General features: G+C 48.9%; 2 protein-coding genes across 2 annotated transcripts in view; both read left to right on the top strand.

Annotated features, from left to right (window-relative positions):
* LOC123749571 (sushi, von Willebrand factor type A, EGF and pentraxin domain-containing protein 1) overlaps nucleotides 1-15,477 on the top strand; it is a 177,956-nt gene that overhangs the window by 86,690 nt on the left and 75,789 nt on the right. The window lies entirely within an intron of this gene.
* On the top strand, nucleotides 5,969-12,324 carry LOC138351587 (uncharacterized). The gene is given in 3 exon segments (XM_069303389.1): nucleotides 5,969-7,034; nucleotides 7,037-7,474; nucleotides 7,477-12,324. Coding segments are annotated over 3 exon segments (5,691 nt in total). The 5' UTR covers nucleotides 5,969-6,430; the 3' UTR covers nucleotides 12,126-12,324.

Raw genomic sequence — 15,477 nt, 5'->3', positions numbered from 1 at the left:
CCCCCTCCCACCACCACTCTTCCCCCCCCCCCCCCACCAACCCACTCTCCCCCCCCCCCTCCCCCCACCCCCTCTTCCCCCCCCCCCCCCCTCCCCCACCAACCACTCTCCCCCCCCCCTCCCACCAACCACTCTTCCCCCCCCCTCCACCAACCACTTTCCCCCCCCCCCCCCTCCCCCCCACCACCTTCCCCCCCCCCCCCCCCCTCCCACCCACCACTCTCCCCCCCCCCCCCTCCCACCCACCACTCTCCCCCCCCCTCCCACCCACCACTCTCCCCCCCCACCCACCACTCTCCCCCCCCTCCCACCCACTCTCTCCCCCCCTCCCACCCACCACTCTCTCCCCCCTCCCACCCACCACTCTCCCCCCCTCCCACCCACCACTCTCCCCCCCTCCCACCCACCACTCTCCCCCCCCCCCTCCCACCCACCAACCACTCTTCCCCCCCCCTCCCACCCACCAACCACTCTTCCCCCCCCCTCCCACCCACCAACCACTCTTCCCCCCCCCTCCCACCCACCAACCACTCTTCCCCCCCCCCCCTCCCACCCACCAACCACTCTTCCCCCCCCCCTCCCACCCACCACTCTCCCCCCCCCCCCTCCCACCAACCACTCTTCCCCCCCCTCCCACCCACCAACCACTCTTCCCCCCCCCCCCTCCCACCCACCACTCTCCCCCCCCCTCCCACCCACCACTCTCCCCCCCTCCCACCAACCACTCTCCCCCCCCCCCCCTCCCACCAAAGGTCTAACCTTCACCTTTAAACTGACTGCTATATTTAGGCTTAATAAAATACAATGTGAAGAGTAAAAACATAATCACACAATACTGACAGGTTTTTCAACACTGAGCGGGACAGCGGGAAAGGCTGCTCGTGTAATTCAGTTCATTGTTGGCTGATTTATTAGCTAATAATCGGGCCCGCCCTGCACTCTTTACTATACCTATCGCATTATAACTGAAGATTAAACTCGTACATTTTAATTATATTATTGTTTATCCTTGTTGCCAACTCGTAATACCGTATGATAATGGGTGTAATACACATTTTTAAAGATTAGACACTCGTTGAGTTGCCATAGACTCAACCACAGAACACTGTCTTAACATCAGAGGTCCGCGGTTGTTCAATGTCTTCCCAGCAAGTAGAAGAGATATTGCTCGAATAAAGGCGGAAGTCTTTAAGAAAAAACTGGACGGTTTTCTGCAAGAAATGCCGGACCAACCGGGCTGTGGTGGATATGTGGGCCTCCGGGCCACTCCAAGCTGGTGGACCAAGCTCTCCCAGTCAAGCTTGGCCCCGTGTCTCGCTTGGGGAGTAGAACTACTCACAGAACACAATCCAAGTAAAAAAATAAAAGTTTTGCCTAACCTAGTTTCTCGAGACCAGATGCTTAAGAAACGATATTTTTACTGTGCATTAATTTTCCCTGAACGCCCACAATGTTGACGGTTTGGTGGGCTGCGGTAGACATGCTGTGTGTTAGGGGAAGGACGAGAGGGAGTGTACAACTGAGCAGCTCAGCCCCAGACAAACATTTTTTTGTATTAAAATGTGAAGTTAGTCAAAGTATTGAGTGTTGCCATTATGTGTAAATGTTGCTGTTGTTGATAGTGTTGTACACTCCTGTTGTAGTGTTACCCTGTTGTATACAGGGTAATGTAATGTGTCAAGTAAAATACAAGTGGAGAAGTTAACAATAGGACTTGGGATATATAGTGTGGCAAAGTCTGTCAAGTTGTGCTGACAAAGTTTACACTTGTCTACGGCAGCAGGTGGTGCAAACTCCCAGATGTAAAGCACAATGAAATCACATTAACGTGATGTATTGGTGAGAAAATCCGTAGGAGCCATGAGGAGGATTCGAACCTGCACACTTGGTGCGCCGTTCACCGCCCAAAGGTGATTGCTGCCGAGCCTAAGCCTAGCAGTAACCTTTAGAAACCTTATTGGACGACTTGCATAGGTCACCTAATGAATGAGTGGAGCTGCGATACATTCGTCAAGCTACGCACAGCAGCGGCTGATAGTATGATTGGTCAGACCATCAGACTGGAGGCCTGGTCAGAAAGCAGGCTGCTGGTGTCATTGGTTCTCTGAAGTATCTGATGGTAACCTGGAGAAAAGGCAGCAGGAGTGCATATATAAGCAAGGAGAGGGAGAGTGAGAGTGCGGATTCTCTTGGGTGGCATAAATCTTAATCGATCAATCGAGTGCGGAGGCGGGGTTGACTGCTGGTGTTGGAGAGTGCTCGTCCAACTTGTCCTCCTATAAAGAACGTCGCTTTTCGCTCATATGCGTAACATACGACCAAAAACTGTCGTACTAGAAAATAGAAGCGGCTGGCGAAAGTGACGTACTGTTCCGTTTTCTGTGTTGAGTCCTCTAGTAGGTTAGGAGAGGACACTTTAAACTGACCGTTTTCTAGACGTTGGGAAACCTTAGGAGGACGGAGGAGAGCGACGGAACACGTCTCCGCTCTTGTCACCACGACGGTTATTTTGGCTAACTGAGTTTCTCTGCGGTTATTAATGCGTGACGTTATAAAAAAAACTCCGAGGAGAAAGCAGCCGTCGGAGAGGTTTGGTAAGTTGCGTCAAGTGTTGGGAGAGGAGGAGGAGGGGTGGTGGTAGGTGAAGGTGGCGGCGCTGTGGACCATGTCCTACATACATGTTAAACTATGGGTAATGTGGCGTGTACAGTTTCTCCTCGTAGTCAGTCACCTCGACTGTCCTCATCTTCAAGATGATCTTCATCCCTGTGGCTCGTCTGCCTCTATAACTTTCACTCTTTGTATATTCTGTTATTGTTGCTCGACTTATAATTTGCCCGTGGCTGCTATGTCGATACCCTTAATTATTTTGTATGTCAGGATCATGTCTCACCGGTTTCCTTTCTTAAATTGACAAAAGATTCAGCTCCGCCAATATGTTCTTATACCTAAAATCTTTCAATTCGGGGACTAGCCAATTGTACGTAACCAATGTGCTTTTATCTTTATTGAAGTGTTGACTGGAAGTTGGTGCTTGATACTTTATAGCAGCTGGGTTATAAGTTGTATATAGTGTGTCCAAGTGATGGTGTCTTGGTTCCTGAAGGTTATGACGACGCGAGACAACTTTCCTTGTGCTGTTGACTGTAGGCTTCCCATGATAGGCTCATGGCTATTGACCCCGTATGCATTGTTCCTCAGGTTCAATATCACATAATCGTATTCTCACCACTTTGTATTACTGTGTACTGAATCCAGTAACCATTTGTCCTCCCGCACTCTCGTTATTGTGCAAGTGTTGTGTTGGTGGCCTGCTGTCCACGTCCTGGTCTTCTCCACGTGCACTCTACATCATCTGCCAATAGTGATACAAGAGTGGTCAATACGTCATCTGTCTCCCTTGTAATAAGACTTGCACTGGGCCTAGCACCCACTCTTGCCGGACTCACCTTTTGACATTTCTCCATTCTGATTTATATATTACCTTTGGCAGGTTAGAGGAAGAGTCGAGGCTGGGACGGGGAGAAGCGTATCAGGATAACGTATAACAAGCGTATAACGAAGCGTATAATAAGAGAAGCAGGTGTCATAGAAGGAAATGATATGTAAATGTTCTGGGTGTTAATGTGGGAACGTTTTGAGAGTCTAAACAAAGGTAGCACCAGCCAGGGAAATGATAAGGTGGGTTATGACAACTTTCAAACGGAGATGCCACCATAGTGCTCCGTGTTTTCAAATTCATAGATCATGTACTGTATGCAGACACGCAATGCAGCACCTAAATTATGCTGGGGTTGTCTCAGAACACTCAAAATGTTCTCTTTGGAAAGGAGAACAGAGAGGTATCACTTGGTATATTCGTGAAGATACTGGAAGGCCAGGTTTCAAGCCTATACAATAAAGTAATCTACTGGAGCGAAAAATGTGATAATCAGATAAATAGGCACAATCAGATAACACTATGAAGAATATCAGAGATCCACGTCTCTTAGTCTTTCTGCATCTAAGTAAAAGAAATATGATCGGAACACAAGTAGAAATGAACAAAATTGAACGAATTCCTACAAAAATGGGCAATCAGCCTGATTGTAAAGCATATGTGGGTCTGCAGGTCGGTGCAAGCAACATCCTTACCTGGTTGATGGGGTTCTGGGAGTTCTTCTACTCCCCTACTACTTGACTTGTGAGAGTTTGGTCCACCAGGCTGTTGCTTGGAGCGGCCCGCAGGCCCACATACCCACCACAGCCCGGTTGGTCCGGCACTCATTGAAGGAAACAATCTAGTTTCCTCTTGAAAATGTCCACAGTTGTTCCGGCATATTTCTTATGCTTGCTGGGAGGACGTTGAACAACCCCGGACCTCTGATGTTTATACAGTGTTCTCTGATTGTGCCTATGGCACCTCTGCTCTTCACTGGTTCTATTCTGCATTTTCTTCCATGTCGTTCACTCCAGTACTGACGTTGTTATTTTACTGTGTAGATTTGGGACCTTACCGATTAAATTATTACTAGTCAACCCTAGCCCCCGTCCGGGCCTTGACAGTTATGAGTACTGTCGGAATTGACTACAGGTAAAGTATGGGGAGAGGGAGATGTAGCGGAGGTGTGGCAGGAGTGTTGGGGTTATCTTGAGATGATTTCGGGGCTTAGCGTCCCCGCGGCCCGGTCCTCGACCAGGCCTCCTTTTTGTTACCCCCCCCCCAGGAAGCAGTCCGTAGCAGCTGTCTAACTCCCAGGTACCTATTTACTGCTAGGTGAACAGGGTGAAAACTGCCCATTTTGTTTCCGCCTACCCCGGGGATCGAACCCGAAAATCCAGGACTACGAAACCGAAGTGTTGTCCACTCAGCTGTGGGGCCCCCTCTGGGCCTGAGGTGGGGGGACTGTGCCCCCCCCCCTTTGCGCTCCCTGCTGGAACTTGCCCACTCCTGACCTACCTGGGAGCCGGTCGGGCCGGTCGGCCGAGCGGACAGCACGCTGGACTTGTGATCCTGTGGCGCTGGGTTCGATCCCAGGCGCCGGCGAGAAACATTGGGCAGAGTTTCTTTCACCCTATGCCCCTGTTACCTAGCAGTAAACTAGGTACCTGGGTGTTAGTCAACTGTCACGGGCTGCTTCCTGGGGGTGGAGGCCTGGTCGAGGACCGGGCCGCGGGGACACTAAAAAGCCCCGAAATCATCGCAAGATAACCTGTTGTACTGCCGTGTTTATGGTGGCGTGCTTGTGTGGCTGTCACCTCCGCTCTTACACCTTACTGTGTACTTCACTCCTACCTGAAGGGCCTTCATGCAGAAATTAATCCCCAGATAAGACAAGCAGGAATGACTAGGTGAAGTTAACAGGAAATAAACAGGGCAGAGCGAGGGTTAATAGGATTTTATGCTTCCAATTTAAATTGGTCCCGAAATGAGTAAGTAACGTGATGCATGCATGAGCGTCCAACTGTCCATAGATATTTTTGTGGTGTGGGTGAGTATAGCTGCCATTAAAGAGTTGCCATCAGTGTTTAATGTGGTGTTCCTGCGTCGGCAAGTTTCTCCCGCCAAGATTTCTCGAGGGTGGGAAGCAACTGTGTCAGTGATTTCTCTAGTGGTAATTATATTGCTAACGTTTATCGTATAGCGGGTAGCGCGAGCAGGTGTCCTCGCTCAACGCCCACCCTGAGGCGTCTGGTGGGCCGCAAGGTGGATGGGTTCACTTATAGCCTGGCTATATAAATGTACCAGTTTATATAGCTTGGGGGACTGGGGGGTTGGATAGGGGTGTCGTACCAACGTGTGTGTGGGGTGAGTTTCCTATGTTCGTGGGGGAATGTTAGTTATATTAACGGACCAATAAATCGATGGTTTGACTTAGTCATGATGCAAGCTCACTCTCAAGTGCTGGATCAGTAAATTACAAGAAAAGTGTTCCACAGGGTTCACATATAACGTGGTCGGGGATTGGGTGGGTGTCGGGGGGTGAGATGTTGGGCGGGGCGGCCTGGGTGGAGACGAGGTAGACAGCTCAGTATGAGGGCGGTGAGCGTGGCGCGCGCGTGTTACCGCTACCGTGTCTAGGGGAACACTGCTCCCGCCCTGGTGGGCCCCTCCCCCTTAGCCTGCCGGCGCTGGTGCCGGCCCTCACACCCACACTTGTATATAGTGACACACCTCCTCAGTTATGTGTACATACGTACTCCCCTGGCTGTGATAAATGTACAGTGAAGCCGACAAAAAGTGTACACATCTGTTTAAAGCACGCCTAGAGCCTACAAGGAATTACTTGGAATCTTTTCCTGCCTTCTGAAGTCTGTGTCATTAACTGCTGCTAACTTGGAAGTGGTGATAGTGTTTCTGAGTGGTGTAATCTGTGACAACATGAAACAAAGGAGGGGTGTGTGTTTGTGTGATTGTTACATATAAGCTATTGAGATTGATTCGTTTATAATGCGAGACTTCTTAAGGAAGAGTCCTTCGAGGGGGACCGTGAGTTCTTCCTCGGCAGGGTTTAAAAGGCCGACGAGTCCTCCAGCCAGAGAACAAGTTAGCCAGGGCAAAGATATATCAGGGGTGTGTAAATTCACCTCGGCCATAAAGATGCGGGCCTTCCGGGGTAGCGTGAGGAAGAAGATAGCCGAGCTGGAGGCCAACTCTAAATTGAAGGATGAGGAGGAAGGTGATGATAAGGGTAATGACACAACTCCTGCTCAGTCCGAAAGTGCCATACCAAACTGTCGCATGCCAATCACACTGCCGACACACCAGGAGGATGCTGTTCATGACACGAAGATCACTGTAGAGGAGGGAGATGAGACACGGGAGGTGGCAAGCTCATCTCGAGAGCAGGCAGGTTGGAGTTCTGAGGCTAAGGATGCCTTCACTAATGAACACCACTCAGAGTCTGAGGCGGAAAGTGTTTATGAATCCCGTAAACTGATGATGAGGAGAGTGATGCGCCATGAAGCTGAAGAGGTCACACACAATCACTTTGACCACTCAGATGCAGACTCCTGGACTGACCTTGAAGAGAACTTCGCCAAGATATACGAGCCTATCCATACAGGGTTCGCAGGGAGGCCTGGCAAAAGATGACCAAGGAGGAGTTACTGTACAACATCAACAGTGAAAGGATGAGGTTGCAGATGAAACACATGAGCAGGAAGGAAATTCTCAAAGAGATTGACCACTTGCGAGAACATCCAGTACACTTCACACAGAGCTACAACAAGGTCAAATGTGCCAAGCAGCCGACCACCTCACACCAGCATCAAGTGGTAGCAGAGATTCATTCCGTCCAGCATCCAGATTGCCAGACCTTGCACAGTGACACTGACACAGAGTTTGGGGAGACTGATTATGTGACCCGGTCTGAACTGTACAAAAACATTCATAATCTGCAGAACTCTCTGGCCAGACACAACAAATTATTGATGGATGAGGACAACCAGTCCTGGAGGTCGGTGCCAGGTCAGCACGATGATCCCGTCTATATCTCCGTTCAGAGATATTGTCTAAAGTGGACCCAACGTATACCACCCGCCCGGAGGTCACCACGACTAGGGAGATTATGCATCAAAATAGTAACAAAGACAACTACTTATCGCGGTCTGAGATCTTGACTCGCCTGAAAGAGATGTGTGAGAGTGAAGATGAGCGTGGCCTCTCACCAGCTAACACAGCCGACTCCAACTGGGACGTGTGTTCTTGTGTTTCTTGCGAGCAGTGTGGCACCGACAACATCTCTGCTTCTGAGGCCGAGTGCCAGTGCGGCGCCAAGCAGACTGGAGACAAAAGACATAAAGAGCACATCAGTCCCCATAGGCCCTCCTCACCTGGAGATCAATCTCTTCTCTCCCAAGATTCCTGGTCCAACGGAGAGTTTGAGAAAATCTATGAGCCTATTAAGGGGCCGAGTGTTGTGAGACGACGAGATTATCTCGTCAGTCGCACTTTAGAAGAGCAGAAAAAACGCCTCCAAAAACTGGCACAAGTGAAGGAGCACCAACCCTCCGAGGGCAGAGGTAAATATCTTCCTATCGATGCATGGAGTCTTAGTGAGAGTGAAGATGTATATGAATCCCTGGCACGTGTGGCTCGCGCTTCTCTACGGGCAGGCTCCAACACATTGGCGTCTATCAGTAAAGCTCGCCAGAAAACTGGAGGCGGTGGTGACCTGGAGTTGCAGCGGCGTGTGCGTGAAATACTTGATGGGCAAAATCAGATTAATACCACAACAAGAATTAAAGTGGTACAAGCCATCACTGAGCACATAAAGCACCATCTTGATCTTGACAACTTTGAGGATGAAGAAGAGAGAAATCATGAGATTCGTGAGCGGCTGAAGGAGGCTATGGCACAGGACTGGGAAACTCTGAGCAACATCAACCTGGGTCATATCTATGTCCCTATGGAAGAAAGCGCCAAGAGTTCAAAACTGGGAAGCAAGGAAAACACTGATTATGATACATTCGGTAGCATTGACTCACTTATTTTTGAGCCCAAGGTTCCAGCCATTCAAGAGGCATCGGATGAAGGAACTGTGTCTAGTGCACTGAGCAACACCATTAGCACTGACAGCCTACTGGACAAAGCCCTTGAGCAGAACTATGATACTGATGATCCTGCCCTGAGTGCCATGAAGTTTTTTGATGATGCTCTTCAACTAGAAGGGGAAAAACTGAACTGTGAATTAAAAGAGGAGGAGGAGGAGGAGGAGGGAGATAATGACGACGACGAGGAAACGCCCATTCCTACACCAGCTCCTTCAACACCAATAGCTGAGAGTGAGCAAGAATTACCCATCTATGACACAGACGACGAATTGCAGGAACATCCAGTAAATGATATTCAAAACATATCGAAAGAGAACCCACTCAACCTAAAGCAACACCCATGGCCTTGGAGTGCTGGTAACCAAAATCATCAGGGACGCTCTCAGTCAAACAAAGAACAAACCAAGCTGCCTCTTAAACAGAAGATATACAATGGCTTGATGGGTTTGGGGTTTATAAGGTTTGGTTCCAAGGAAAATATAAAATCTCCAATTCTTCTCTGCAATCAAGAAAATCCCAATTTCGTGGTATCTGGAAAAGATACCCCAAAAGAGTCACTCAAAGTACCCGTGGTGATGGAGCTGCAGCGAGGACTGGACTCGCAGCAGTCTCAGAAAGACGTGAATGGGTACGAGTCATTCCAGATGGATTTTCACAGGCTGTCCGGCAAGAGGTTGCCCAGCGAAGAAGACTCGATGTACGATTATCACCCAGATCACAACGAAGCACTGTACCATGGCGGCACCACAACCAGCCACGATACAGTCGACTCCGAGACGGACAGCGTAACCAGTCAAGAGAGCGTAATCTTCAAAGGCAACCTAACGGAGATGGGCGACGCCACTGACCTCGACGACAAAAAGAAGAAAAAGAATTCATTTCAGCACAAGTTTGTTGTAAATCAAGGCAATGAATCCGACACTAGCGAACTGATTGAAAACAAGTCTGTAAGTCTGAGCACGCAGCCATACCTAGACTCGGACACATCGTGGGACTACATGGAGGCTGTTGAAGAGGAGAAAGCGGCCATGCAGAGATATGCTGTCACTCTGGAGGCCCAGGCTGAAGTGGGCTCGGTGACTCTTGGCCCGCGGGTAGTTGGAAATATGCGCAGGAAACACCTTTACCAAAGCATTGACAAAGTCGAACACACACAAGCTGAAGGGTCTCCTGAGGGAGGGACGTCTCTTCAGGCATCTGTTACAGAAGCTGTAACAGATGTTCATAATATTGGAAACCCAGTATCATCACCCCCTTCACTGACTGACCTCCAATTGGCACATGTGAGTGTGACCAGTCCCATTGATTACACCGACGAAGAGATAGATGGTCGGCAGCTTTTTCGTGCCTACCAGCGACGTCAGTTTAGAGCCCCAAGTGACCATGAGGGGGGTGATGGAGGTGGAAGTGCAAGTACCACAACACAGGATTACCAGGAGACAGAGGAGGACATGTATGACGTGTGTGATTCTAGTGGAAGCCTTGTACAGCGTAGCCAAAATAATCCGTCAGTGGTGCTGCTGAAGCACCATGTGTACCAAAGCATTGAGTCCCTTGCCTCCCGTTCATGCATATCTTCCACAGTGTCCATCAAGTCACCCGTCACAGAAGGAACATTGGACGATGGCGAGCTACAGCTTTACGGTTCACGTCACGGGGAACCCATATATGGTGTGCGAAACTCTCGCCTCTTCCACTCTATGAACGGCGCTTTCGTTAGTAGAAGCAACAGCGATAGCGCGGTTGATCCGCCTGTCATTATCCGTAAAGGCAGGGTAGTGGAACTTACAGAAGAAATGTTTAAAGGCACCCTGGAGCGTAAGGTATTGCCTCAAGAGCTTGATGATAGCCACCAGAACCTGACCTTCCATAGTAGCCTACTGCCTACCACAGTACACGAGGAGGATCGTCTCTATTTCCATAATACTGTTTCTTCCACTGAGTCACGGGAAGTCCACTCATATGAGAATGATAGCGAGATCTATGGCACACATAATGAGATTCGTGAGGAAATTTTTCAGGTTACCCGGGAGCAATTGAAAATTGATCCTCAAGAGGAAGTTTCAGCAAAAGAGGAGTCTTCTGCAGATTCTTTCACATCCCAGAGAAAGACTGAGAACACTGAAGATGAAGTAATGGAGGGTACATCGACGGCCAAGATCAAGAGAGTGCAAAAACTAGGGGTGTCAATCTTGGGGAATAATAATGATATGATGATTCGTGAACTGAAGCTTAAATTGAAACATAAGTTTAACCCTGATGATGAGAGTGAAGGTTCTGAAGATGCCACTACCGAGAAGTTATCCGAGGTTAAGGGCACAGTCATCAGCAAGGTGCCTCTGATAGCCACCATTTCCAGTGACTCCAATTCCGTGGCACTGAAGCGGGAGCAGCTGGCTCCTCACATGAACAAGATATTTGGCTCTCTGCACAAGAGACGTCGCCAGAGCATTGAGACTGTGATGAGTAAGAGTGAGGCTGGAGGAACAGATGAATGTGGAAAGTTCTTTCCAGGAAAGGGCGATGTCACAAAAGATACGAAGGATGAGAAACAAGAAAAAAACGAAAAGGAGAGAGAGGTAATAAGGTTAACAAGAGCAGACGGAGGCGTTGAGCATGTTTGGGTGCCAACACCGGACTACACACCAGCCTCCACGCTACCAAGAGAAAACTTCAACCACTCTATCTTGGCCTTTGATCACCTCATGGACCACCAACTAGCCCAAGAGGAGGACTACAGCTTTGATTTAGCCGACTTGGCTAAGTTTGTCCACGAACACATCTCCAAGAACAAGAACCTGTACTCGGACCCAGGAGGTCCGGACTCCGTGCCCACACCTGTTGCTCAGGTCAGTGCCTCTGTCTCCCCCAGTCCCACCAATGAACCCATGCTGCAGAGTGGTGATTTCCCTAAACGTTCTGTACGATTTGATATGCGAAAACAATTGGCCGATTTGAGTGCCACTTGGTCAGACTTAGAGAGCGTCATCTTTGCCGAAGACAAGTCTGGTTCCGAGTATCAGGACAGGGCAGAGAAACAGTGGGACATTGGGGAGTACGTGGGGAGTGTGTTATCTAGCGGCAAGCTGCCGGCCTCTCGCATGGAATCCTACAAAGATAGTGATTGTCTGCTATGGGAGCAGCTGGCCAAGATGAGGCGCAGCAAGGCCCCAGAGGACCGTGAGCGCTGGCAGTTGGAGAAGACGAAAAGGATGCTGCTCTGGATACATCTGTCCGATGACAACACCTACACTGAGTGGTGTTACAAGAGTCAGTGGTGGAAGGTGAGAATAGTACCGATACCAGCTCTAAACCGACTCTCGGCACCTGAATACTTGCAGCACGGGTGCTGGTTTCCTGTCACTAGTCTCTTAAGTGTTGCTGTTCTAATACACAATTATGGTGTAGCAGTAAGCTGTGTGTGTTGCGCGGGGTGCAGGTGTAAGCTTCCTTTTGTTGTGGGAGCGGAAGACAGTGGGCAGCAGGCACCTGGATGCCTTTGTTTGGGTTCACCTGTGTTGTCTCAGCCCTCAGCTGGGTGCTCACCTCGCCACGCCCCGTTACTCCTTTACAAGTTCCCAATTCACTGATGCGATTATGCCATGCCTCTGCTTCACACACACCCTCACCTCTTTACAACACAACATACGTTTAATACTAATGTGACATTTGTAATATTGGTTCCCTGTCCTTAAAAGTCTTCCATTTGTATTCTCGCCCGTGTTCGACCGCAGGCAATCTGCCCTCAAATTGTTAAGGCTGGGTTTAACTTGCACGAGGATTTTTTAATTAGCAGGAGAAAGCGCCAAGCCATTACGACTTTATAGCACTTGGAAGGGGTCAGGATAAGGATTTGGGATGAAACAGGGGGGGGGGGGAATGGCCCCCAACCACTTGGACGGTCGGGGATTGAACGCCGACCTGCATGAAATGTGCACGAGTGGTTGGTTGGATGTAAAACTGCCAATCTGGCGTGCAACATTATTAAGCAGTTGAGTTGGGTAGGGGTGGGTGGTCGGGTAGGCAGCTGGTCCAAGACCTGGGTAAACACCTAGGGATGGAGGCAAGGGCACGCCTCGACTGAAGCTCGTTTGGTTTGTTATGGTTGTGGTAGGTCTGTTACTACAGTTACTTTTGGTGATGGTGGTGATGCCTTACTTATAATGGTGGTCTTTTAATCTCGGCGATGATGTAGTGGTTAGTTCTTGTGCTTATATTGTTAATTTTGCTGCTCCTGCTGATCCTGCTGCTGTTCGTGTTGCTGGTCCAGTTCCTGCTGGTCCAGTTCCTGCTGCTCCGATAGTTGCCCAGATTGTTGCTCCTGTTGCTGCTGCTAATACTACTGATGCTCCTTCCCCCTGTCCATGGGAACCAACTGTGATAGGCGTATTTAATTATTAAACACTAGACAATAGACTCACAAGAACGTGATGCATGATGATAAAATAATGAAGCCGTAACACTACGGGTAGTTATAGCACTAGTTACATTTACTGCGTGCTGAGGTGAATTTATGTCCAATTTATATCCATTTATACCAAGATGAACTTATATCCAAGTTGGTTTGGTTAACATTTTGGCATTATGATCGTTGGCAGTTGGAGCGATGTTGACCCAGTTCTACTAATGGAAGGCTGTGATTGGCAGCACACTACAGTCATGGTCTCTCGCGGGAAATTTGCGGTGTTGTGATCGATGGAGAAGTATGCTTTTTAATGGAGTAAGTATGGGGGTGTTAGAGGCCGGCTGATCCCAAGTCACTCGGTCAACGGCAGGCACTTCTCAGTCTTCCCAGCCGCCGGAGGGTCAGTGCTGGTCCACTTGGGGGGGGGGGGGAGTCCGTCACTACGACCAGGCACAGACGGATATTCATGACTCTACGACATAGCTAAAGGGATATTCATGACCCTACGACATAGCTAAAGGGATATTCATGACCCTACGACATAGCTAAAGGGATATTCCTGACCCTACGACATAGCTAAAGGGATATTCATGACCCTACGACATAGCTAAAGGGATATTCCTGACCCTACGACATAGCTAAAGGGATATTCCTGACCCTACGACATAGCTAAAGGGATATTCCTGACCCTACGACATAGCTAAAGGGATATTCCTGACCCTACGACCAGGCTACACTATGACCTGACTGTGGGGGGGGGGGAGACGTGTCATCAGAACGCTGCCTTGTGTTAGACGGTGAATCAGTTGGCGATGAAAATGTGTTGCTGCCGTCATTACTTAAACTACTAGTACACTATTGCAACAATCACTACTACCAAAACTACCACAACGAAAACAACCACTACTACCAAAACAAGCACTACAACCGAAACTGCTGCTGATACAATTACTACAAACAAAAGAACTACTATTACTACTACTACTACTACAATCAAAACTACTACTATCACAAGCAAGTCTGCTGCTACAACTACTACTTCACCTACAACCAAAACAACTACTGCTACTATTACTACAACGAAAAACTACCTCCAAACTACTTAAACAACTGCAACTAATAACAGTTGTATAATTGATTAACCTGTAATTTATATATGGAATGTGATAACGCAAAGGCACTACAAGTGTATAACCTTAAGATTAAAACGCAAGACGCAATAAAGCACCTAAATTATTGGGATCGTCTCAAAGCCCTCCAAATGTACTCACTAGAAAGAAGACGAGAGAGATATCAAATAATATACACCTGGAAGATACTGGAGGGCCAAGTACCAAATCTACACAGTAAAATAACAACGTACTGGAGTGAACGATATGGAAGAAAATGCAGAATAGAACCAGTGAAGAACAGAGGTGCCATAGGCACAATCAGAGAACACTGTATAAACATCAGAGGTCCGCGGTTGTTCAACACCCTCCCAGCGAGCATAAGAAATATTGCCGGAACTACCGTGGACATCTTCAAGAGGAAACTAGATTTATTCCTCCAAGGAGTGCCGAACCAACCGGGCTGTGGTGGGTATGTGGGTCTGCGGGCCGCTCCAAGCAACAGCCTGGTGGACCAAACTCTCACAAGTCAAGCCTGGCCTCGGGCCGGGCTTGGGGAGTAGAAGAACTCCCAGAACCCCATCAACCAGGTATCAACCAGGTTGCTGTAGTGCCAGACCCAACTTGGTTTCCCATAACACTCTAGGATGTACTCGGGTAAAGGTTGTGACTTGAGAGGTAGTCATTAGGGCGGCGGCCGTAGAGGCGGCGGTAGCGTATACAGTGACACAGGCCTGGAGGTGGTCACGCCCGTTGTAGTGTAATAATGGTGAGAATACCAGCTGCCGGACGTCGTTGTGGAGGGAAGGTCAGACTACTGTTAGCAGGTCTCCAGCACATGTTGGGGATGATGTAGGTAAAGGTGGGCTGGACCACTTGTCAACACTGGTGGTGTGGGGGAGCCTGTGTGTGTGTGTGGTGTGGGGAGCCAGGGGAGGTGGTCGGGGGAAGAGGCGTTCCTTGGTACCTGTATCTCCGGCAGAGATGGAAATGCAACTGTGCTCGGAGAATTATATCATTGAGTTAGATTACAACTTTAGCGAGATGAGTGTGCGGTGGGGCTTGCTGCGACGCGGGTGAGGGCCTGGGTGTACATGTGGTGTAGCTCCTAACATGAAGTACTTGTAGTAACCATGTACCCCATCGTACAAATATCGACGTGATGGACCAGTGGGCTCCATCACCTCGACTTTTGTGTTACTGAATTTGGACAAACGAAGTTTTTTTTATGTTGCTAACTAAACCTAACTTAACCAGCCTAAACCTAACACGCCATCTGAGGTCTAGTATAGTACATAGGTGCTAAACTAGGGCATAGGAATAATTTGTTGCTTTTTACCTATATTTTTCCGGACTCTTTAAAATGAATTTAACCCAATTTTACTTTCAATTTGTCCATCACAAATGATATTTGTACGATCGTCACAC

Source organism: Procambarus clarkii, chromosome 50, assembly GCF_040958095.1.
Source record: "Procambarus clarkii isolate CNS0578487 chromosome 50, FALCON_Pclarkii_2.0, whole genome shotgun sequence".
Classification (NCBI taxonomy): domain Eukaryota; kingdom Metazoa; phylum Arthropoda; class Malacostraca; order Decapoda; family Cambaridae; genus Procambarus; species Procambarus clarkii.
This window is presented reverse-complemented; position numbering and strand designations above follow the sequence as displayed.